The sequence below is a fragment of the Microcaecilia unicolor genome, chromosome 3 (assembly GCF_901765095.1).
Source record: "Microcaecilia unicolor chromosome 3, aMicUni1.1, whole genome shotgun sequence".
Taxonomy (NCBI): Eukaryota; Metazoa; Chordata; class Amphibia; order Gymnophiona; family Siphonopidae; genus Microcaecilia; species Microcaecilia unicolor.
In genome coordinates this window covers 90,409,120-90,434,518 of record NC_044033.1, presented here as the reverse complement: position 1 = coordinate 90,434,518, position 25,399 = coordinate 90,409,120, and the positions used below count along the sequence as shown (strand labels likewise).

Sequence of the window (25,399 nt, the reverse complement as noted above, 5' to 3'; positions counted from 1 at the left end):
TGAGCTGCTGCATTCCTCTCCCCTCCGTTTTACGGGGCTGGATTGAGACATAAATTCTGCCGGCACTCCCTCCCGCTTCGTGCGGCTGTAGGGCAGCTTTGTACCCCTCCCGCTTCGGCGGTGTTAGGGTCAGTCAGCTCCTCCCGCGGTTGCGGTTGCAGGATAAGCCAGATCCCCCCGCATCGGCGGGTGTGGTGTCCCTCCCCCGCTCCGCGGGGATGAGCTGGACGGATTCCCCTCCCCCACTTGTGTGGGGATGAGCTGGGTTAATTCCCCTCCCCCGTTTCGGCGGTGGTGAGCTGGGCAGAGTGTCCCTTCGTGGGTGTAATTCTCTAAGTGCTGAGTCCTGCGGATGGAGCTTTGATATCGACATACTGAGGAGTTTCCGGCAGCACATGACCACATATAGGGAGGCAAAAGTTTGCTCTCTATCTCCACCTGCTGGTAGATGGACACAACCCACCAGTCTATGGATTGATCAGCTATGATTAATGGAAAGAAAATTATCAGGTATGATTATACATAATTTTACCATCTATCAAGATTTGGCCTCTGCTACTCTCAAACGTCGGGCAGATCTGAAACTGGTCACAGCGATGCTCCATGAGATGGGTATTCACTACCGATGGAGGCACCCCTTTGCTCTTGTGTTCTGTAAAGATGTCATGTGCACCAAATTTAAATCATTGACTGAGGCCCGCAAGGTCCTTTTGGAGGGGGGGTCCAATGGTAGCGACACCAGTTCCCAACATAGCTCGACCCACTCTGACCTTGACCTCGCACCCTAAATGGCAGCGGGTGGCGAAGGTACATAAATGCGTGCAGTGCCAGCAGTCTGCTGGTCAGCTTACCTGATATGTCTACTTGAGCTATTAGGCTCTTGTCAGACATTATTTATTTATTTATTGCGTTTATATCCCACATTTTCCCACCTTCTTGCAGGCTCAATGTGGCTTACAATGTATCGTTCTTGGTGGTAATAGATTAGAACGTAATCACTTGTTGTTACATAGAGATTTTGAGTAACTTAGTAGAAGTTTAAAACAGCAGATATTATAAAAATAGTTCTGAGTAAAGGTAGAGGAGATGCATGCATTTATATTTGTTGTTCTATGTGGTATGCCTTATTAAAAAGATGGGTCTTCAATGATATTCGAAAGTTTGTTAGTTCGTAGATCATTCTCAGGTTGTGCGGCAGTGCGTTCCATAGCTTGGCACTCAAGTAGGTAAAGTTTGATGCATGCATAAGTTTGTATTTTAGACCTTTGCAGCTTGGGAGATGAAGATTAAGGAATGTGCGGGCTGATCTTTTGGCATTCCTAGTCGGTAAGTCTATCAGGTCTGACATATAGGCTGGGGCATCTCCATGGATGATTTTATGAACTAGGGTGCAAATCTTGAACGTGATGCGTTCTTTGAGTGGGAGCCAGTGTAACTTTTCTCATAGTGGTTTAGCGCTTTCATATTTTGCTTTTCCGAATACAAGTCTGGCTGCGGTGTTCTGAGCTGTCTGAAGTTTCCTGATTATCTGCTCCTTACATCCAGCGTAGAGTGCATTACAGTAGTCTAGGTGACTGAGCACCATTGATTGTACCAGGTTACGGAAGACTGTCATTGGGAAGAAATGTCTTACTCTTTCATTTCCACATTGAGTGGAACATCTTCTTGGTTGTGTTTTCCGTATGACTCTCAAGTGTTAGATGACGATCGATAGTCACTCCAAGAATTTTTAGGGTGTCCGAGATAGGGAGTGTCAAATTTGGTGTGTTTATGGTGGTGAATTTGCTCGTATTGTGTTGAGAGGTGAGTATTAGGCATTGGGTTTTTCTGCATTAAGTTTCAACTTGAATGCATCCGCCCATGAGTGCATGATGTGAAGACTTAGGTTGATATCACTGGAGATTTCCTGTAGATCTTGTTTGAATGGGATGTAGATCGTTACGTCGTCTGCGTATATGTATGGGTTGAGGTGATGGTTGTGTGCTGCCTGAATGTTTAGGGAGCACTGTGGATTCTGGAACTTTGTTCCTGGTTTGTAATCTGAGATGGGGTGTCTAGGTTCTCCTGTTTTGTTGTAATTTTGTTCACTGGTTGCTGGGGAATTTTCAGCTCATTGCTATTTACTATTTTTGTGGATTGTGTGGGGGGGGGGGGGGTTGAGACACATTTCCTTCATTGGATACCTCTCCTTTTATAGGTGGGGGATCTCAGATCTATGAGGGAGGGAAGGGAAGGAGGGAGTGGGAAGGGGGGATACTTTGGATGCATTAGTATATGGGTTGGAGGAGGATTCCAGAGAGGGGGGGACGGGTGGTGGTGGGGAAGGAATGTGCATGGGGCCCACTTGGGTATATATTCTCCTTGAATTCCTGCTCTTATGTCTGATATAACATTAGCACTCCTATGAAGTGACATCTCCTTTTTCAGGAGTTGGTTCGACTTAGGGTGCATATTGCCCTGGTTCGGGAGACACATTTAAAATCAGTGCATGAACATCTGTGTCATCATCGTAAATATCCTGCCCTATACTTTGCTTCTAATCGTGATGATTCTAAGAGTCGGGGGGGGGGGGGGGAGGGAGTTCTGATAGCCTTTAATGACTCATGACCCTGGCAAATTGAAAAAACTGTTAGGAATAAAAGGGGGCGTTTTCTTTTACTGATTTTTTTCTCTAGGGGGCAGAAATATACTCTAGTGAACAAATACGGCCCTAATGCAGGTCACAGGGAGTTTTTTTCACCAGTTTGACCAGTAACTGTTGAAACACAGGGAGGGGTCGGTACTAGTGGGGGGAGATTTTAACTTTACTTTGAACCCTCAGCTTGATAACTCTACAGCGATAATACACTATGCGCAGCATAATCGTGAGCTGCTACTTGCATTTCTTGCAAGCTGGCATCTGACATAGTAACATAGTAGATGACGGCAGAAAAAGACCTGCACGGTCCATCCAGTCTGCCCAACAAGATAACTCATATGTGCTACTTTTTGTGTATACCCTACTTTGATTTGTACCTGTGCTCTTCAGGGCACAGACTGTATAAGTCTGCCCAGCACTATCCCCACCTCCCAACCACTGGCTCTGGCACAGACCGTATAAGTCTGCCCAGCTCTATCCTCGCCTCCCAACCACCAGCCCTGCCTCCCGATCTTGACTAAGCTCCTGAGGATCCATTCCTTCGGCACAGGATTCCTTTATGCTTATCCCACGCATGTTTGAATTCCGTTACCGATTTCATTTCCACCACCTCCCGCGGGAGGGCATTCCAAGCATCCACTACTCTCTCCATGAAAAAATACTTCCTGACATTTTTCTTGAGTCTGCCCCCCTTCAATCTCATTTCATGTCCTCTTGTTCTCCATCTTCCCATCTCCGGAAAAGGTTCGTTTGCGGATTAATACCTTTCAAATATTTGAACGTCTGTATCATATCACCCCTGTTTCTCCTTTCCTCCAGAGTATACATGTTTAGTTCAGCAAGTCTCTCCTCATACGTCTTGTAATGCAAATCCCATACCATTCTCGTAGCTTTTCTTTGCACTGCTTCAATTCTTTTTACATCCTTAACAAGATACGGCCTCCAAAACTGAACACAATACTCCAGGTGGGGCCTCACCAACGACTTATACAGGGGCATCAACACCCCCTTTCTTCTGCTGGTCACACCTCTCTCTATACAGCCTAACAACCTTCTAGCTACAGCCATTGCCTTGTCACACTGTTTCGTCACCTTCAAATCCTCAGATACTATCACCCCAAGATCCCTCTCTCCGCCCGTACCTATCAGACTCTCCCCGCCTAACACATACGTCTCACGTGGATTTCTATTCCCTAAGTGCATCACTTTGCATTTCTTCACATTGAATTTTAATTGCCAAACCTTAGACCATTCTTCTAGCTTCCTCAAATCCTTTTTCATGTTTTCCACTCCCTCCCGGGTGTCCACTCTGTTACAGATCTTAGTATCATCCGCAAATAGGCAAACTTTACCTTCTAACCCTTCGGCAATGTCACTCACAAATATATTGAACAGAATCGGCCCCAGCACTGATCCCTGAGGCACTCCACTACTCACCTTTCCCTCCTCCGAGCGAATTCCATTCACCACCACCCTCTGGCGTCTGTCCGTCAACCAGGTCCTAATCCAGTTCATCACTTCAGGTCCTATCTTCAGCCCATCCAGTTTATTTAAGAGCCTCCTGTGGCGAACCGTGTCAAAAGCTTTGCTGAAATCTAAGTAGATTACGTCCATAGCTCGTCCCTGATTCAGTTCTCCTGTCACCCAATCAAAGAACTCAATGAGATTCGTTTGGCACGATTTCCCTTTGGTAAAACCATGTTGTCTCGGATCTTGCAACTTATTTGCTTCCAGGAAATTCACTATCCTTTCCTTCAGCATCGCTTCCATTACTTTTCCAGTAACCAAAGTGAGGCTTACCGGCCTGTAGTTTCCAGCTTCTTCCTTATCACCACTTTTGTGAAGAGGGACCACCTCTGCCATTCTCCAATCCCTCGGAACCTTTCCCGTCTGCAAGGATATATTAAACAAATCTTTAAGAGGACCCGCCAAAACCTCTCTGAGCTCCCTCAATATCCTGGGGTGGATCCTGTTCAGTCCCATGGCTTTGTCCATCTTTAGCTTTTCAAGTTGTTGATACACACTTTCTTCCGTGAATGGTGCTCTATCCACTTCATTCTCATTTGTACTATTTCCAGTCCATCGCGGTCCTTCTCCAGGATTTTCTTCTGTGAAAACAGAACAAAAGCATCTATTTAGCAAATTTGCTTTTTCTTCATCATTTTCCACATAGCGGTTCGCAGTATCTTTTAGTCTCACAATTCCCTTTTTAGTCATTCTCCTTTCACTAATATACCTAAAGAAATTTTTGTCATCCCTCCTTACATTTCTAGCCATTTGTTTTTCCGCTTGCACTTTTGCCAGTCGTATCTCTCTCTTGGCTTCTTTCAGTTTCATCCGGTATTCCTCCATGTGTGTTTGGCGGCAAGCCAATCCTGTCCAACGAGACTACACATACTTTTCTTCTGTTCATAATTCCTTCTCTCAAATTTATTTTTGGTTAGGTGATGCCTCGATTTCTCATCATGTTCGTGGACATGTGGTCAGATCATACATTTAGGATTATATTCAGTTAAATAATAATGGGGAGGTCTCACCTGGCATCTTGTAGGAAGGCCTCAAAGCTGTTATGCGCGGACACTTCATTGCATTGAGGGCCCATGTACGGAAGGAATGCTATCTGGCAGAGGATCTACTATGAAAGTGGTTAGCGGAGGTGGAGGGCCTACTCTGCCAGCGGGCCTCTAGACCTCCCCCTCATTATTAGGCCAAGCGCACAAACTCCGCCAGGAAATATATGAGTTACACCTGGCTGATATTTCTGAGTAGCTTCAACGGGTTCGTCAGCTGCATGTTGAGTTTGGTAATAAGGCCAGTAGACTTTTGACTCATAAGCTTAAACAACAGACTGCCCGAGCACGTCTCGAGCCTTAAAGATGATAATGGTGAGGTAGGTTTGGATCCAACCCAGTTGCTAACACTGTTTTGGCGGTTTTATGAAGCTCTCTGTACTCCTGATATCTGCCCCTCTGAGGACACTATCTCCACCTACTTAGACCAGATTACTTTACCCAGGCTGTCAGAGGGAGCCCAACTAATGCTTTCTAGGTCCATAGAATTAGATGAGATTTCTCAAGTGATCCATGCACTGGCCTCTAGTATTCTCCGGGACCTGATGGATTCACTAATAAATTCTACAAGACGTTTGGTAAGCTTTTAGCTCTGCTACTCTTAAGGGTGTTTAATTCTCTCAGTGAGGGCCAGTCACTCCCAGAGACGTGGAATTTAGCAGCAATAACAGTTTTGCCTAAACCTGGTAAGGACCCTCAATTATGTAGCTCTTATCGGCCTATTTCCCTTTTGGGGGTGGTTTATAAAATCTTTACCAAGATCTTAGCCTCTCAATTACACTACCTTCCACTCTTAGTTCACGAGGACCAGGCTGGCTTAGTTCAGGGGCACCAAACGTTTGATAAAATACTTAGAGCGCTTCATCTTTTATATTGTGCTCAAGTTACCGGAACCTCTTTGTGGCTATTATCACTTGATGCTGAAAAGGCGTTTGACGGGTACATTGGCCGTTCTTATTTGCTGTTCTAGATAGGGTGGGTATAACGGGTCGATTTTCTCATTGGCTTCTTCTCATATATACAGCCCCCTGTGCCTCTGTTCAGGTCAACAGCCAGTTCTCTCCGCCTTTTTCCTTGTTTCAGGGTACGCGACAAGGCTGCGCCCTATCTCCTCTCCTTTTAGCACTGGCTGTTGAACCCTTGGCTGCCTGCATTCGTACAATCCAGATATTAAGGAATTGAGGAGTGGGGAGGTTGAGTCTCAGATCCTTCTTTTTGCTGATGATATCCTTTTAACATTAGCAGAGCCGAATATTTCTTTATCTCCCCAACCAACAGGTGCTTTTTTGCAAGCTCGCTTCCCATTTTGCTGGGTGCCACATTATATTCAATACTTGGGGATCCACCTGATGCAACATCTAGATGATTTGTACAAGGTTAACTTTCCAACAAAGATTCATGAGCTGTTTTTGGAATTAGACTGCTGGGAGAGCTTGACACTCTCCTGGCTTGGGCGTATCAATGCGGTCAAAATGATTCTACTCCCCAAAATGCTGTATTTATTTATGGCACTCTCTGTTTCTTTACCTGAAAAATATTTAGGGGTTTACGATGTAAAGTTTTTCATTCATTTGGAAGAGAAGGCCGCCCCAGGTGTGTCGTGAGGTATTGTACCAATTATGTGCGCAAAGTGAAATGGGAGTGCCTTCCTTTTTTACTTACTACCAGGCGGCACATCTCAGAATCCTAGCAGATTAGTTTCAGGGCAAGGGTAAGATATGGAAATCTCTTGAACAAACTTGGCTGGACCATTACCCATTGAGAGCAATACCCTGGCTGCCAGATCGGCTTCTGAGGGAGGTTATCCAGGGGGGGCCCCACCCCTGCTTCAGTGGCCTCTCTCCACCTGGAGTACTGTTCGTGGAAAATGTTTTGCCTCGCAATTTGTTCCGGGGGCATTGGATTCTTGCTATCACTCTGGGAGGGATTAGGCTTATGCGAGCTTGGACAGGTATGAGAGGAGGGAGAATTACTTTCTTTTGAGGATCTTCCAAAGGGTGAAAGGGGAGCTGAGTTTAACAGAGACCCTTCTTGAGTGAGCAATTGTTAGTGGAGAGGGAAGGGGGGGTGTTTCTAGACTATATAGGGCTCTCTTTTCCTGTCATAAGCCCATCATGTACTACCTACTGAAGTGGGAGAAGGCATTGGGTGTTTCTTACGAATATACACAATGGACGCGGGTGTTTAAATCTTTACTTCAGGTATCTGTATCTAGTACTTTAGTGGAAAATGGGTACAAAATATTCTACTGCTAGTACTACACACCCCAGCATTTTGCCAAAATGTTCCGTTTGGGGTCAGCTTTATGTTGGCGCCAATGTGAGCTAGAGGGGGATATGTGTCACATTTGGTGGGCTTGTCCTAATACTCAAATATTTTGGACTAATGTTTTGAAATTTGTTTCAAGCCTAACCAAGACTACTTACCTCATGAAAATGTATCATTGCCTTCTATATGTTAAGCCACAGGGAGTGAAATCTTCCACCCATCATCTGGTCACTCAAGTTTGTGTGCCACAAGTTGGTGCTAGCAGTAGCATGGACGCAGCTTACTTAACCTGGACGTCATGTGATCCTGCGCAAGTTGGACTATTTTTAAAAAATATCTTTATTGAATCAGAGAAATGCATATAACAGAGAGCAGCAAGAGCATTACAACAGAACACACTACAAATCATAGCAGAATACACATAGGCAAAATTCAAACTAAATCTCAATTCAATAATCACATTCCAGTCATCCTAGTTGCCAAGATTAGAGTCAACTCCCCCCTCTGATTCATATTTTATTAATTTAAACCCCCCACCTCCCTTACCCTCCCCCCTCCCTACCCTCCCCTCCTTCCGCAGGGACACACAGAGTAATATCAGCAACAGAAGTCTCTGACACATATCAAGAAACATATCTGCTCCATATATCACGGTACTGACGATGCCCCATTGAGGCAGAAAACTTAAGAGAAGTAAGCAGCCAGCTCGCCATTTCCCGCATAAAACCATGCCAGGCAACGATTGATGGAGGGTCCAGATCAACCCAGTAGGATGAATTTTTTGATAAGGATGGTAGCTAATAACACAAATTTGCACTGCGCTTCTCCGAGACCTTTCTGTAATAATTGAGCCGCACTACCCATCAGCACTACTGAGTAAGACCAATCAAATGTGCAACACAAAGTGTCTTCAATAACTCCCAGTGCTCTGGTCCAAAATAAGGACAGCGCTGGACACTCCATAAAGGAATGTAGGAAGGTGCCAGCACTCGCCTTGCATTTAACACACAAATCACTCTCCCACAGCCTCTTTGCCTTCCCTCTCTGCTTGGTGATATGTACTCTGTGTAGGATCCTAAACTGGATATCCTGCAATGCCACATTAGGTGTTACTGTGCTAACGCTTTCAAATGCAGCCCAAAGCTGTGCCTCTGAAACTCATTCCACAACATCCCAGCTCCATTCCCCAGCTAATTCCTTCAAGTAATGGGCCTTACTGGAGTCTCGAATAAACTGGTGCCACTGGGAAAGTCTATTTAACTTGGGTGGCAGGTTTAGAAAAAACATGTCCGCTTGCTGGAAAGCCACAGGCTTCCCACAATGATGCTCAAGGGTCAGAACATAATCCTGCACCTGGAGGTATGCAAAAAATTGAGAGTTCAGGACATTCCATGCATGCCGGATTTGATCAAAGGATGGAAAGTCTTTGCCCCTGGGGGTTGCCTCAGGTGCCCCAGATATCGACAGCCACTCTCAACCCATCTCTGGAACACTGGGGAACCACAGCCTGCAGGAAAGTTGGGGTTACCCACCAAGGTTAAAAAAGGGCTAGATCCTCCCTCTGTTCCAATGCGAGCCCACCACCATTCCCACGCTCGCCTCGGAGCACCCAGATAAGGGTTTCCTTGTAGAACTGCTAAACCCCGTGGCTGATGAGGACCGAGAACTGCAAAAGGGTTATAAGGGGCACTCCAGCTATCCCAAAAGTCAGCTGGGGCAAAGAAGTGGACTCCCGATTGGATCTCATGCACCCAACGTGCACCCAACGAAGAAGCCCCAAGACATTATACATCCTCAAGTCAGGCAGCCGAACCCCCCCTCCCCCAGAGCCCTGCCAAAAGTTAACTTAGTAAAAGATATCCTAGGCCTCTTGGCATGCCAAATAAAAGTACCAACGATGCTTCGGAATAGACGGTCCTCTGACCCGCGCACCCAGAGCGGAAGCATCTGTAAAGGGTACAATATCTTAGGCAGGAGGACCATTTTGACTAATGCAAAACGACCCAAAAAATTTACAGGGAGGTCCTTCCAGCTGTGATACAATTGTTTTATCACATTTAGCTTTTCCAAGACATTTTTCTTGTAGACCCACGCCTGATCCACCCCCAAGTATACCCCAAGATATTTGAGACCCACCCCGGCCCATGACAGAGGGAAGCTGGGCAAAGAAACGCTTACACAAGGGTGACTGATAGGCAACGCCTCCAATTTCCCAAAACTTATACTAAGGCCGGAGAATGCACCGAACTCCCGTATGATGGCCATAACCTGCGGCAAGCCGGAGAACGCGTTGTCTAGCACTAGGAGCATATCATCCGTGAACAGATTGATTTGATACTCCCTACCCCCCGTGGACACCCCTTTCAAGGCAGGGTCCTGACGAATCTGCGCCGCAAGAGGTTCCAGAGTCAGTATAAATAAAAGGGGGGAAAGTGGGCATCCCTGCCTGGTTCCCCCATGCAGCGAAAACCTCTCAGTCAGCGTGTCATTGATAATAATCTGAGCTGAGGGGTTACTATAGAGTGCCCGAATCCAGTCTAGAAATGTCCCCCGAATACCAAATTGCTGTAGTACCCAGAACAGATACTCCCAAATCACTTTATCAAAAGCCTTTTCTGCATCCAAACTGGCCAGGATGGCATCCCCTGACCTGAAACTCCCCTCTAGCAAAATACAGCTCATCTTTAGTATGTTGGCGGAAGCATACCTTCCTGGGACAAAACCCACCTGATCTTTGTGAACTAGGAGAGGCAGAAAAGAGTTAAGCCTAGACGCCGATGCCAGAATCTTGACATCCTGATTTAACAATGAGCTAGGTCTATAAGATCCCACAAGATCAGTATCCTTTCCCAGCTTGGGGAGGACCGTGATATAAACATGATTCAAAGTGGGGCCCATAGTGCGCGAGTCTTTCAAATCCTCGCACATTGGGATGAAGGAAGGGATCACCAGATCCTGCAAAATTTTGTAGAATTCATTACCAAGGCCATCCGGACCTGGTGCCTTAGCCAACTTCAACTGCCTAATGACTCTCTGCACTTCAATCCCTCGCAGAGACGCATTAAGAAGCGCCAATTGGTCTGGCGTCACTGATGGAAGATTCACTTTGGTGAAAACTCCTCACATCTTTCAACTGAAAAGGGGCTGTTACCATAGAGGTTGGTATAAAACCGGATAAACTCCTTCTGTGTGGCTTCCCTCCGTGTGTGGTTGGCTCCTGCGGCATCCCTGATTCAGCCGATGTAACCTTTTGCTGACCTCTGCTTCACTAAAGAAGCCAGCAATTTACCAGTCTTATTACCCTATTGGTGTAGGCGATATTTATAGAGCTTGATACTATAGAGAGCTCTAGCGTCCAGCACCACCTGAAGCTGTTTCTTAACATCATAGTAGACCTTGCAGGATACATCAGATGGGCTGAGAATAAAAGTTCTCCTAGTGTCCCCCAGTTGCTTCGTAAGATCACGAATCGTGTGCTCCCTGTGTCTATTAAGATGCAGTGTACGCTATGATTTTACCTCGAAGCACCGCTTTAGCTGCTTCTCAGTAAACGCGAGGCCCCACGGACTGAACATCATTCTCAGCAACATAATCCAACCACCCCTGACGTAGATATGTACGAAACTCCCGGTCTTGATAAAGAGCACGGTTCATACGCCAGCGAAACGTGTCCACCCTATCTCCCCACTCTAACTCAACCCACACTGGGGAATGGTCAGAAACATCGGGCGTCCCTATCCCCGCCTGAACAGCTCCCCAAGCCAAAGAGTGCGAAAGCAAGATGTAATCCAGGCGTGCATGGACCCCATGAGGGTGGGAAAAGAACGTATAATCACACCCATCTATGTGATGCAAGCACCAATAATCCACCACCCCCAACTCTTCAATAAGGAAGTTCACCCTTTTCCCTTCATGGCCCTTGAATGGTCTTTTGGGCGGCTTGCAGCCTATCAGCAGGTCTCTAGTGATGTTAAAATCCCCTCCCAGGATTAAGGGATATTCATCAAAGGCAGTCAAACGCACTGCCAAAAGTGTAAAGAATTTGTGTGAATATAAATTAGGTGCGTAAATGTTGCAAAGAGCCACCTGCTTTCCCTGCAATAACCCTGCCACATTGAGAAAACGACCGTCTGGGTCCTGATATAGCTTATGCATCGTGAACACCACATTTTTATTGATCAGTATAGCCACTCCCCGCTGCCTGCTGTTATAAGCGGCAAAGTAGAGATCCCCCACCCAGTCCCTCTTTAGTTTAAGGTGCTCTGCTTTTCCCAAATGAGTTTTTTGTAGAAATGCTATGTCTGTATGCAGTCTCTTAAGCGCCTGTAAGGTTCTAGCTCTTTTTACAGGGGAATGGACACCATCCACATTTAGCGATACCACTTTAAGAGCAACCATGGAGCATCATCAGCAACCGAGGGTCAAACGAGTACACCACTATCCTCAACCTGCCCAGGGGACCTCCCAGCTGAGCCCCCCAGACAAATGTGAAGCTAACAACATATAGCAGAGACTTCTCCCTCCATTCACCCTGCAGTATCACTCTCCCCCCTCGTAACTTATAAGATTTCAATGAACATGTATTACATTTATCCAGGGGTGTGCTGGTAAATTGTTAACAGGGGGCTCTCTCTCACCAGCAAAGTAAAAGAGAATTCAGGAGGGGCCCAAGCCCACATTTTGGGATCTATTTGTTAAAGTAGCCATGGAGAACCGGCTCCCAAAATTCTTAAAAACTTAACAAACGGCTCTCGAGAGCCTGTGAGAGCCTGCTCCAGCACACCACTGCATTTATCCCCCCTAACTCCCCATGTTACCCCTCCCTCTCCAGAAACTAAACCAAGCTCTCCCTTCCCCCCCACTGACAACCCACCAAAGGAACCAACAATACTAGCACACATAACCCATACAAAAGCACAACAAACATTCCCCTTCCTTCACACCACTAACCCTCCCATGCCCCCCACCCCCTTCTATGAGCAGTAAAAGTAAGATCTTTCCAGGAAATATTAATTCTGAATCAGTAACAGACTTAAATGAGCTTAAACGAAACCCTGCTTGAACCAACCAGCTAATAATGAAAGAAGCATGATGTCCAGTATGGCCTTCAGGCCCATCTGAGCGCCAGGCAAAGGCCCATGTTCCTAGTCGCCGTCAGGTTCCTCAACAATATCAGAGTGCGTCAGCACATCAGACCCCTGATCAGCGCGAGTGCGGTACTTTAGAGAGAAATCGTGTATCTCCGCCAATCATTGCTGTTTGTCCACAAATGCGCCCAAAGCTCCATGCTCCATGAAAAATATAGTTTTATTATCGTGCACCACATGCACCTTCATTGGGTACAATAGTGCAAATCTTATTCCTTTGTCAAACAGATGCTTACAATGTCAGCCCATCTGCTTCCTCTGATCAGCAACACTTGCCGAGTAATGTTGGAACAGTAGTAGCTTATGTCCATTGTAGTCAAGCGATTTCCCTCCTCTATGCCTGTAGCACTCGCTCCTTATCCGCATAATTAAGTATTCTGGCCATCAAAGGTCTCGGGCGCTGTTCCTCCTCACGCAGGGTACAAAGTCGGTGAATCCTCTCGACTCTCAGCACCTTGTTTGATTACTGTATGTTCAATTGTTCCGGCAGCCACCGCTCAATGAAGATCCTTTTCTTTTACAGTTTCAGGTAACCCTATGATTCGGAGATTGTTTCGCCTTCCTCTGTTCTCTTGGTCATCGACTTGTTGCATTAGAAGTGCGCATTGTTTCTCAAGCGCCAGAATCTTCATGTCTGCCGTCTCAGCACGAACCTCCTGGCGCAAGATGCGGTCCTCCGCCTGTTGGATACGTGCGCCCTGCCACTCCAAGGAGTCCCAAATTTGATCCACCGACGTTTGCAGCTTAGATAGTTTGTCCTCAAGCACTGCCGATATCTGTTACACTAAGTCTTTAGTGGTCTCCGCCGAGAGACTGGCCTGTGGAGGACTCGCTTGCGTTGCCGCCATCTTGAGGCCCAAGTTCTGTGCGTGGTGCCTTCCTGTCCGCAGGGTCTTCGCGGGCATAACCCCCTTACTCTACTGTTAAAATGGGCTTGAGCTCCGACTCGCTGACCGGACACTTGTAGCCTCACGTAGGGAAGATCTTGCAGGCAAATTAAATAATTTTGGGGTGGCTGGAGCGGAGCTTGGCCAAGAGACGTCCGCTCAGCTGAAGAGCATCACGTGGCCCCCTCCGCAAGTGGACTATATTCACCTAAGGTCTAAATTAACAGCCTTGTGCACAGGTCACATACTGACTTATCACCGCATTTGTGACCCTTATATTCAGTGGTCCTCACACCCTGACCCTTCATTGCTTGATTCTTGAACGGGGTTTTGGAGGGGGGGGGGGTATTGGCTGGGTGTTGGGTGCATGGAGGATGTATTTGAGATTTGTCAACCTTGTTACTGTTTCCTTACTTGGAATTTGTTCCATTGAAGGTACTGTTATTGTACATGCTTTATTTTGTTTTTGATTCAATAAACTTTAAATAATTAAAAAAAAAATCTCCTGAGCCACCCTGGAACCAGTTTCATAGTAAGTGTAAATATGTGTGTGAACATTTGCGTGCTGTTGGTGCTGGCTACATTGCCTTTATAAAATACTAGTAAAAAAGGCCCGTTTCTGACACAAATGAAACGGGCGCTAGCAAGGTTTTCCTCGGAGTGTGTATGTTTGGGAGAGTGTATGTGAGAGTGACTGTTTGAGAGTTAGAGTGAAAGTGTGAGTGTGTGAGAGAGAGAGTGTGTTTGTGAGAATGAGAGTGTGTGCAAGTGTGTATGTGAGACACAGTGTGATAGAGAGTGTGTGTGTGTGCCCATCCATGCTCCTCTGTCCCCTGCCCCCTCCATTCATCCCTATCCAGCATTTTCCCTCTCTGCCTGAGGCCTGCCCTGCAATCCATATCCATCCATGCCCATCTGTCCCCTCCATTCATCCCTATCCAGCAATTCCCCTCTCCCTGAGTCCTGCCCTTCCAATCCATGCCCATCCATGCTCATCTGTCACCTGGCCCCTCCATTTTTCCCTATCCAGCATTTCCCCTCTCTGCCTGAGGCCTGCTCTGCAATCCATATCCATCCATGCCCATCTGTCCCCTCCATTCATCCCTATCCAGCAATTCCCCTCTCCCTGAGTCCTGCCCTTCCAATCCATGCCCATCCATGCTCCTCTGTCACCTGGCCCCTCCATTTTTCCCTATCCAGCATTTCCCCTCTCTGCCTGAGGCCTGCTCTGCAATCCATATCCATCCATGCCCATCTGTCCCCTCCATTCATCCCTATCCAGCAATTCCCTTCTCCCTGAGTCCTGCCCTTCCAATCCATGCCCATCCATGCTCATCTGTCACCTGGCCCCTCCATTTTTCCGTATCCAGCATTTCCCCTCTCTGCCTGAGGCCTGTCCTGCAATCCATATCCATCCATGGCCATCTGTCTCCTCCATTCATCCCTATCCAGCAATTCCCCTCTCCCTGAGTCCTGCCCTTCCAATCCATGCTCCTCTGTCACCTGGCCCCTCCATTCATCCCTATCCAGCAATTCCCCTCTCTGCCTGAGGCCTGCCCTGCAATCCATATGCATCCATGGCCATCTGTGCCCTCCATTCATCCCTATCCAGCAATTCCCCTCTCCCTGAATCCTGCCCTTCCAATCCATGCCCATCCATGCTCATCTGTCACCTGGCCCCTCCATTTTTCCCTATCCAGCATTTCCCCTCTCTGCCTGAGGCCTGCCCTGCAATCTATATCCATCCATGGCCATCTGTCCCCTCCATTCATTCTTATCCAGCAATTCCCGTCTCCCTGAGTCCTGCCCTTCGAATCCATGCCCATCCATGCTCATCTGTCACCTGGCCCCTCCATTTTTCCCTATCCAGCAATTGCCCTCTCTCCCTGAGGCCTGCCCTGCAATCCATTTCCATCCATGCCCATCTGTCCCCTCTATTCATCCCTATCCAGCAATTTCCCTCTCTCCCTGAGTCCTGCCCTCCCAATCCATGGCCATCCATGCTCCTCTGTCCCCTGCCCCCTCCATTTATCCCTTTCCAGCAATTGCCCTCTCTTCCTGAGCCCTGCCATCCCAATCCATGCCCATCCATGCTCCTCTGTCCCCTGCCGCCTCCATTCATCCTTTTGCAGCAAGTCCCCTGTCTCCCTTTCATGACCCCCCTTGCATCCATGCTCCTCTCTCTCCCATGTCCCAGCCTGGGCCGCCCTCTTCTTCCCCCCCCCCCCTTCGCATCCATGCTGTCGTTTCTCCCCTGCCCTGCCGCTCCCATTGTTGTTCTTTAGTGGCCACCCTCTTCTCTCCCCTCAACATGGTTGTTTTGGTTTTTTTTTTCTTGTTTTTAAATTTACCTCCGTGCCGGTTCCGGCAGCGAAGCGTCAGGGAAGAAGGCGGCGCTCCCGACGTCTAGGTTTCCCTTCGCTGTGTTCCGCCTTCTTTTGACGTCATCCTTGACGTCAGAAGAAGGCGGAACACAGCGAAGGGAAGGCTAGACGTCGAGAGCGCCGCCTCCTTCCCTGACGCTTCGCTGCCGAGCGTTGCGATTGGTTGAGTGTCATTGCTCCGCCCTCGACGTCATCACGTTTGACGCGTGGGCGGGGCAGACACAATTTGATCTCACCCCCTTCACTTTAGAATGTTGGCTAACAGAGGCTTCATTAGAACGTTGGAGGTGCGTTTTATATAGAGAGATTCTCCAAATAGGTGTTTCTTAGACTTTCAACATAGGTGCCCTATTTTAAAATTAACTCTCACATATAATGCTAATGTATGTATGAATAGAGGGAAAATAAAATAAGATGATTTGGAGTTAGCAAAATTCTAAGAGTGTATTTCAATAACATTATATATTTTAATTTTGTTTTTATGAGTTCTGTCTTCTTATGGAATTATAAGCTTTGCTGTATCTTACATAGAATTAAATTGTTAATTGTTCTTGAATAAATTGATTCTTTGGTACTCTTCATGATTAATATTTTGAGTGTCTCTTTTACTTTGAGTTGCATATGAGGAGCCAGATGTAATTTCTTGAAAAGTATTGTAGTAGTAATAGATTGCCTAAAGTTAGGTGTTGTTATTGGGGGTGGGGGTGCAGAATTCCCTGGGCCCAGCCTCCAGGGGGGGCCTGGTGCCGGGGTCTGTCTCCTGCCCCTGTCGGGACCTGGGTGGGGGGCGGTGGTGGCTTGAGCGAGTGAGGGGCGGCGGCAGCAGCTGCATCCTGAGTGGAGGGGGTGGTGGCTGCAGTGGTCCTGCCCCAGGCCTGGCTCTGTCTCTCGACGGCCCTGGTTGAGATGAGGCACACTAAGCAGATTCTATAATGGCAGTTGCATGTGCACTTGTTGTTATAGAATACTAGTGTAAGTGTGCATTTACGTGCCTAACTTTAGGCGCAAGTGTTCAACTTATAGAATACCAAATAAGAGCAGTTACCAGTTATAGCCAATAATTTATTTATTTATTTAACACATTTATACCCCACATTTTCCCACCAGTTGCAGGCTCAATGTAGCTTACACAATATCATGGAAAGGCTACGGTTCGGTAAAATATCATTAAACAAACTTATAGTAAAATAGAAATCGTAAACGTATCGTATAAAACAACAGAGATAATAGAGGATAATAAAAGATCAAATAATTGGTTGTTAAGGCCAGTTAGCATTGAATCTATTAAATTATGCATTCCACTGACCTTATTCTGTAAATTGCACGTTCAATTTGGGCACACTTTTATAAAACTAGGGGGTATGCTCATTGTTAAACCTGTTTCATTTTTGTTAGAATAATTCTGCACCCATTGTCTAAGGAAAATTTCTTTTTTACTTCTTTTTTTCACCTAGTCTATAGTTTCCGCAGACATGGATTTGAACCAGCTTGAAGCGTTCCTGACTGCCCAGACCAAGAAACAAGGTGGAATCACAGAAGATAATGCCAGAGTTATCGCAAAGTTTTGGAAGAATCATAAGATAAATATTCGAGACAGTCTAATCACTCGGTCCAAGTGGGATAACTCTCTAAAGGCCATAAACTGGAGAGTTGACTTAAAATCTCAATCCCGGCACATAGATCATGGCAATACCCCTGTTGCTATAGCAGAGATTCAACTGGGAAAAAATGGGCAGGTAAGCTAGGACATATTTAAAAAAATGCTTTTCATATGAATAAGTGATATAGTTGAATTAATTACTCTGTGTACAAAGGGTAATTCATGTGCATACCAATATTAATTTGAGCTAGGTGGATTTAGGATTACCTTTCCTCCAGGAGATTTTTTACTATCATGTTGAATATTCACAGTGAGATTCACAATTTAGAAGTGTTGTTTGCTTTCAGTGTAATGTAGAAAGATGTGGATTAATGAATATTTATAATTAATGGCATTTATTTTTGTGTCTCAACTTTGTTGGATGATACTAATTTTAGAGATGTCAATATATGAGAATGAAAGGTGTCAGTTGAAAGCATTTCTACTCTGTGTTCCCTCCTTAACAATAAAACTAAATGTTAATTGTGGTCAAAAGGTCTGGATTTATCCAGACATTAAAAAATTAACTCAAGAAAGATGGAAAGCATTTCTTGCAACGAGACAAGAGACTAAAGATATTGAGGCATCTTTCTTGCTATCCTCTCCATACAAGTGTTTAGTCAAATATGGTGAGACTAGTTTTGTCTTTTTTTTAGCTCATTGATGTCACTGAGTGCGAATTTTATAATGGAAGTTCCATGCAGAACTGCTGGCATAGAATGCTAGCATAAGGTCATAGTTTCACACCTAACTTTATGGGGAGGGGAGCACTTACACCATGTCAAAGGCTGGTGTAAGTGCTTGTGCCTAGCTATTGGCAGTTAGGCATCTAATGCCTAGGATTCTATAACCTGCCCGCGTATCCCATAGGCACACCCCTGACTTGTCCATGCCCTTTCCATGGCCATGCCCCCCTAGAAGTTGCATGTGACAGAAATTGCACACACAGTATCTAGCATAGTGAATAAGGTCAGTTAATGCCAATAATTTATTTATTTTTTCTTATATCCTACACTATCCAAAAATTAATACAGTTCAATGTGGTTTACAGTTAACAAACAGGATTACATTCACAAAGATTCTATATAGCTTACATTTAACGATAAGATTTTATTCACAAAGATAAAACCTCAATTTCTTGAACTCATTCTTAGTAAAAAAAAAATTTCTTAAAATACATGTTTTTAGGTTTTTACAGAATAGTAGATAATTATTAATTCCTCTTATTTGCTTTGGAATTAGGTTCTTCAATTTGGACCCCAGTTAGTTTAGATTTGCCATGTGAACTGACTTATAAACCATATTTTCACAGCTAGGGAGATGAAGAAGAAAATAGTCTCTTGTTTTTGGGTCTGCATTCCTCCTTGATAGATTAATTAAGTCCATCATATAGTCTGGTGCCATCCCAAACAAAATTTAAAAAACATTAATCGTGTGCTGATTGGGAGCCAGTGCAATGTAAGGAATAAAGGGGCTACCCTTTCTTACTTCGATACCCTGAAAATCAAGTGGGCTGCTGTGTTTTGAACTGTCTGTAACATTTTGATCACAGATTCCTTTCTCTCCACATGTACTACAATAGTCAATCTGTGATGGTACCATTGTTTGTACTAATAATTGGAATGATTGGTTAGTGAAATAATCTCTAATCCTTTTTCATTTCCAAAAAAATCTTTAAAATTTTAGTTATTACAGCAGATGTATGATTTTCGAAAGACAAATGCTGGTCAAAGATTATTGCTAAGATTTTTAACTGGGTTTCATTTGGATATATTATTTTGTTGATTTTGAAATTAGGATAAGAAATTTGACAATGTAAACAGGAAATAACCAAAAATGTTGTTTTGTCTCTATTCAATTTAAGTTTGAAGGTCGTAGCCCATATTTCCATGATATTGACCTGTTTTGACTGTATCCAGTATTTTAGATAAATCATTTTTAAAAGGAATATAAATAGTAACATCATCTGTGTATATGAAAAGATTAAATCCCAACATAGCTAGTTTCCTTCCTAGTGGGGCCATCATGACATTGAACAAAATTGAGGAGATAGGAGAGCCCTGGGGTACTTCGCATTCTGATGTCCATGGGTTCAAAATGACATTATTTATCTCTATTTCTTAAGAAACTCCTGAGCCATGTGTACAAAGCACCACTAATCCCAAAATGATCTAGTAGGCTCATTAATATGAAGTGGTCCACTACATAAAATGCACTGGTCATATCAAATTGTAGTAGCAAATGTTTTTGCACCTTGCTAATTGTACTTCTAAATCTTGTTACAAGCATATCTAAAACAGTTTCGGTGCTAAATTGTGGACTAAAACCAGATTGGGATTCATGCAGAATTGAATGGTGTGATAGGTACTCCATCAGTTGTTGAGCTACCAAACCTTCCATGGTCTTGGTCAATAGTGGAATTGAAGCAACTGTCTATATTTAGAAACCTTATTTCTTTTAGCCATGTTATTCTTAGGAATAGGTGTAAGTATAATGTTTTCTTTATCAGCCGGAAATAGACCAATAGAAAACATAAAAACTAACCCACCTGTTTACTAAGCGATGCTGTGTCGGCATCAGCGCAAGGCAGCCGCTAGTGTGGCTTAATAAACAGGGGTGTAAGTGTTGAATAATATATTCTATGAACCAGTTGGTGATTCCTTCATGATATCATTTGGGCATCCATTTAGTAAACAAATTACATGCACATATGTTAGTAAGAGTGATTTCACTAAAGAGGTCGAAGGTAGCTTAAAGGAGGACTGTATCCTATCTGCTATGACAGGCCCATCTAACTTCTCGCAGTCATATAGAAAATCATGTATGGCCATTTGTGGGCTGATGAGATCTCTTCTGATATTTTAATCTTGTTTTCAAAGTAGTGTGCAAGCTTGTCTGTAATCTCAGTTGACATAGTTAGATTTTGGGTGTACGTTAAACTGTTCAAGAGCCCCATAAATCCTTTTAACATTAGCACAATCTAATCCTACATACTTGCCATAATATTCTGCTTTGGTCCTTTTTAGCTCATGTTTATAGTTTCTTAAGGCCTTTTTTCACAATCTTTTTGTTCACTTCTGATTTATCTTTTGACCATTTTCTTTCTAATTTTCTGCACAGCGTTTTCATAGCTTTGTTTTATACCAGAGACATCTTTGCTTCTTTGATCTAGTTTTAGTTTTGTATGGGGCTAGTTTGTCCAGAGTTTGCTTACTGATGTTATCCCAATTCCACATAAAGTCTATATAATTGGAATATTTTATTTGTTATCTGCATTGTTGACCAGAATGATTATGCATCTATTTCCCTCTGGTTATAAATTCTTGTGTGGATTCTTGCTTCCTATACTTTCCATTTTCTTTCTAGTTCAGAGTGAAACTTAATTTACTATGGTCTGACCATATTACCTGCTCCCAATTGTGATTTTCTATGATATCGCTGTTATTTTCTAAAAACCTGTAAACTAGTAGATTTAGTAGATGGCCTTTTGAATGGGACCTGGTAGCTTGTAGTAAGATGAAGTTCCATAGATTTAAAAAGTTCATTAGATCTGATGTCTCGGAATCCACACAATTTTCTAAATGTTCTAATGTCACCCAGTAGGATTATGTTTGAAAAATTGGTGCAGATGTTTGAAATTAATTCCAAGAATTCAGCTTGAACACTATTCCAGCTACCTGGGAGTCGATGAAATAATACATAGCAAAGTTGCCTTTTAGTGTTTCATCATTCATCTCGCAATCTATCATTTCTGGTGAGGGGGATAAATATTCAGTAAACAAGTCTACCTTAAAGAAAGATTTATAAATTAGAGCTACCCCTCCACCTTTTTTTTGTGCCTAGTTAGGTGAGCTACAGTGGGGGAAATAAGTATTTGATCCCTTGCTGATTTTGTAAGTTTGCCCACTGACAAAGACATGAGCAGCCCATAATTGAAGGGTAGGTTATTGGTAACAGTGAGAGATAGCACATCACAAATTAAATCCGGAAAATCACATTGTGGAAAGTATATGAATTTATTTGCATTCTGCAGAGGGAAATAAGTATTTGATCCCCCACCAACCAGTAAGAGATCTGGCCCCTACAGACCAGGTAGATGCTCCAAATCAACTCGTTACCTGCATGACAGACAGCTGTCGGCAATGGTCACCTGTATGAAAGACACCTGTCCACAGACTCAGTGAATCAGTCAGACTCTAACCTCTACAAAATGGCCAAGAGCAAGGAGCTGTCTAAGGATGTCAGGGACAAGATCATACACCTGCACAAGGCTGGAATGGGCTACAAAACCATCAGTAAGACGCTGGGCGAGAAGGAGACAACTGTTGGTGCCATAGTAAGAAAATGGAAGAAGTACAAAATGACTGTCAATCGACAAAGATCTGGGGCTCCACGCAAAATCTCACCTCGTGGGGTATCCTTGATCATGAGGAAGGTTAGAAATCAGCCTACAACTACAAGGGGGAACTTGTCAATGATCTCAAGGCAGCTGGGACCACTGTCACCACGAAAACCATTGGTAACACATTACGACATAACGGATTGCAATCCTGCAGTGCCCGCAAGGTCCCCCTGCTCCGGAAGGCACATGTGACGGCCCGTCTGAAGTTTGCCAGTGAACACCTGGATGATGCCGAGAGTGATTGGGAGAAGGTGCTGTGGTCAGATGAGACAAAAATTGAGCTCTTTGGCATGAACTCAACTCGCCGTGTTTGGAGGAAGAGAAATGCTGCCTATGACCCAAAGAACACCGTCCCCACTGTCAAGCATGGAGGTGGAAATGTTATGTTTTGGGGGTGTTTCTCTGCTAAGGGCACAGGACTACTTCACCGCATCAATGGGAGAATGGATGGGGCCATGTACCGTACAATTCTGAGTGACAACCTCCTTCCCTCCGCCAGGGCCTTAAAAATGGGTCATGGCTGGGTCTTCCAGCACGACAATGACCCAAAACATACAGCCAAGGCAACAAAGGAGTGGCTCAGGAAGAAGCACATTAGGGTCATGGAGTGGCCTAGCCAGTCACCAGACCTTAATCCCATTGAAAACTTATGGAGGGAGCTGAAGCTGCGAGTTGCCAAGCGACAGCCCAGAACTCTTAATGATTTAGAGATGATCTGCAAAGAGGAGTGGACCAAAATTCCTCCTGACATGTGTGCAAACCTCATCATCAACTACAGAAGACGTCTGACCGCTGTGCTTGCCAACAAGGGTTTTGCCACCAAGTATTAGGTCTTGTTTGCCAGAGGGATCAAATACTTATTTCCCTCTGCAGAATGCAAATAAATTCATATACTTTCCACAATGTGATTTTCCGGATTTAATTTGTGATGTGCTATCTCTCACTGTTACCAATAACCTACCCTTCAATTATGGGCTGCTCATGTCTTTGTCAGTGGGCAAACTTACAAAATCAGCAAGGGATCAAATACTTATTTCCCCCACTGTATGTTATAACTTGGAGGACGTAGTTCCATCAAGATTGGATTGTCTTTGAGATGTAACCATGTTTCTGATATAAACAGACAAGTGTTTTTCTTCTAGCCATTTTCTGGTTCTCTCAGCCTTATTAACAACTGATCTGATGTTTATATAGTCTATGAGTATTGGTATAAAAGTTTCATTAGTAGCAGTATTGCATTTTACATTAACCAACTGTCTGTACACATTAGATTTCCTGTGTTTTGTACCATTAGAATAGCCATCTGGACCTGTCCCTAAAACAGAAACTGACAAATTGCTTGCTATTGTGCTAAAGTTGTTTTCACTAGACCACCCATCTTGACACCTGAGACACCGTCTGATTGAAGTTAGTACAGGAATCTTGCTCCAGTCTAAGCGCAGCAACTTGCATCCCAGCTATCCATAATAATAGCAACTGGTATAATAGCCATTTCCCTAAACTTGCCATAAGGGAATGTACAGACATTAATAACAATACATTACAATTTGCTCACAGAAAGGCTAGCCTCACCCATTAAAGTCCCACCTCTGAACTTGCACAAGAAGCTGGGCACAAAGGGGCTGGGTATGCCCCTTTGGCGCAACATCCCAGGAGGTGGCACAAATTTTAACTGTTTAGTTAATGATGTCACCCGCTAGTGTCAGGCTTTGAGTTGCCACTCTCTGCCTGCTCGATGGAACTGCTCTCTCAATTTACAGAGATCTGGCAGGCAGAGGAGTTGGAGCAGATGCTAAACTCAGGAGGCGACTTGCTTTTGAGTTGCTCAGTTAATGTCACCCGCCAGTGTCTGGCTTTGAGGTGCTGCTTTCTCCTTCTGCCCACTCGATGGAACTGCTCTCCTGATTTACAGTGGAGCTGGCAGACAGAGGAGCTGGAGCAGATAACACTAATTAACAGCCAATTATTAAATTAAATTGTGTGCACAACTGACCTTATTCTATAAATTGGGCACCCAACTTTGTCGACCAAGCGTAAGATTGGGCACTCATTTTTATAGAATTAGGGGAATTGTGCAAGGATATCACTAGGACAGCGTTTTTCAACCGGTGTGCTGCGGCTTCTCCCCAGGTGTACAGAGGAGTCTTCGGGAATCCTGCAGGAATCCCCTCCAGGTCATAGGCATCTCTACGGGGTAGCAAATGCCACCCCAAAAAACTGTCTTGACACCCCAAAGAGAATCATTGCATTTCCCCACAGGTCTGGATTCACCTCACTATCTTCCTCCTCCCACCTCTCAGGTCTCTTTCCTCTCTGCCACAGTGTCACAAACTTTGAGGTTGCTGGCAGATATTAGAACAGGCCTTCCTCTAGCCAGCCCGGGGGTCCTTCCTTTTGACACAACTTCTTTTTGATGCATGGGAGGGACGATACAGAGGGAAAGCCTCCGGATGGCCAGAGGAAGGCCTGTTGTAATAGCTGCTGACAACCACAAAGTTTGTAGAATTGCAGCAGAGAGGAGAAAGAGGCTTTAGGGGTGGGAGATCAAAGTAGGGAAACATATTAGACCCGCGGAAGGGAACGTGGGTCGGGAAAAGGAGAAACAATACCACAGAGGAAAATCAGTGAAATATTGCACATATGGGGAAGGGGAGACAGGATACACATGAAGGGAAGGGAAGGGAAAAGGGGAGACGGGCTACACATGAAGGGAAGGGAAGAGGGGAGATGGGTTACACATGAAGGGAAGAGGGGAGATGGACTACACATGAAGAGGAAGGGAAGGAAAAAGGAGATGGAGCTACACATGAAGGGAAAGGAAGAGGGGAGATGGGCTACACATGAAAGGAAGGGGAGAGATGGGCTACTCATTAAGGGAACAGAAGAGTGGAGACAGGAGATGGGATATACATGAAGGGAAGAGGGGAGACGGGCTACACATGACAGGAAGGGACGAGGAGAGACGGGCTACACATGAAGGGAAGAGGGGAGACGGGCTACATATGAAAGGAAGGGAAGAAGGGAGGTGGGCTACATATGAAGGGAAGGAAAATGGAGAGACAGACTACATATGAAGGGAAGGAAAGGGAAGGCAGAAAACAAGATAGATTTGTGAAGGAGGCAGAGAAATTGAAGAAGGCTAAATGTCAAAGATCAGTGCCAAACAGATATAGGGCAGGGCAGGAGATGAGAAAAGACATAGCAATTGGAAAGGAGGCCCTGGAAACAAAGTTAAAAACACAGAGGAAAACAGAGCCAAAGGTTGGGAACAAGATGATTGGAATAATAAAATTACCAGACTACAAAGGTAGGAAAAATGATTTTATTTTCAGTTTAGTGGTTAAATTATGTCGGTGTTGAGAATTTACATCTGTCAACTTTATTTTTGTACTGTACAGAAGGATATGCATTTCTTTCTATTTCTCTGGTGTTCCACAACATGTATCTCTGCTTTCAGTTTTTGT

At 44.7% G+C, this 25,399-nt stretch overlaps 1 protein-coding gene across 1 annotated transcript in view; it reads left to right on the top strand.

Moving 5' to 3' along the window:
• Nucleotides 1-25,399, top strand: part of COMMD1 (copper metabolism domain containing 1) — a 314,539-nt gene that overhangs the window by 103,338 nt on the left and 185,802 nt on the right. The window contains exon 2 of the mRNA XM_030196165.1: nucleotides 17,349-17,630. Coding sequence (XP_030052025.1) covers nucleotides 17,349-17,630 — 282 coding nt within the window. The remainder of the gene's footprint in view (nucleotides 1-17,348; nucleotides 17,631-25,399) is intronic.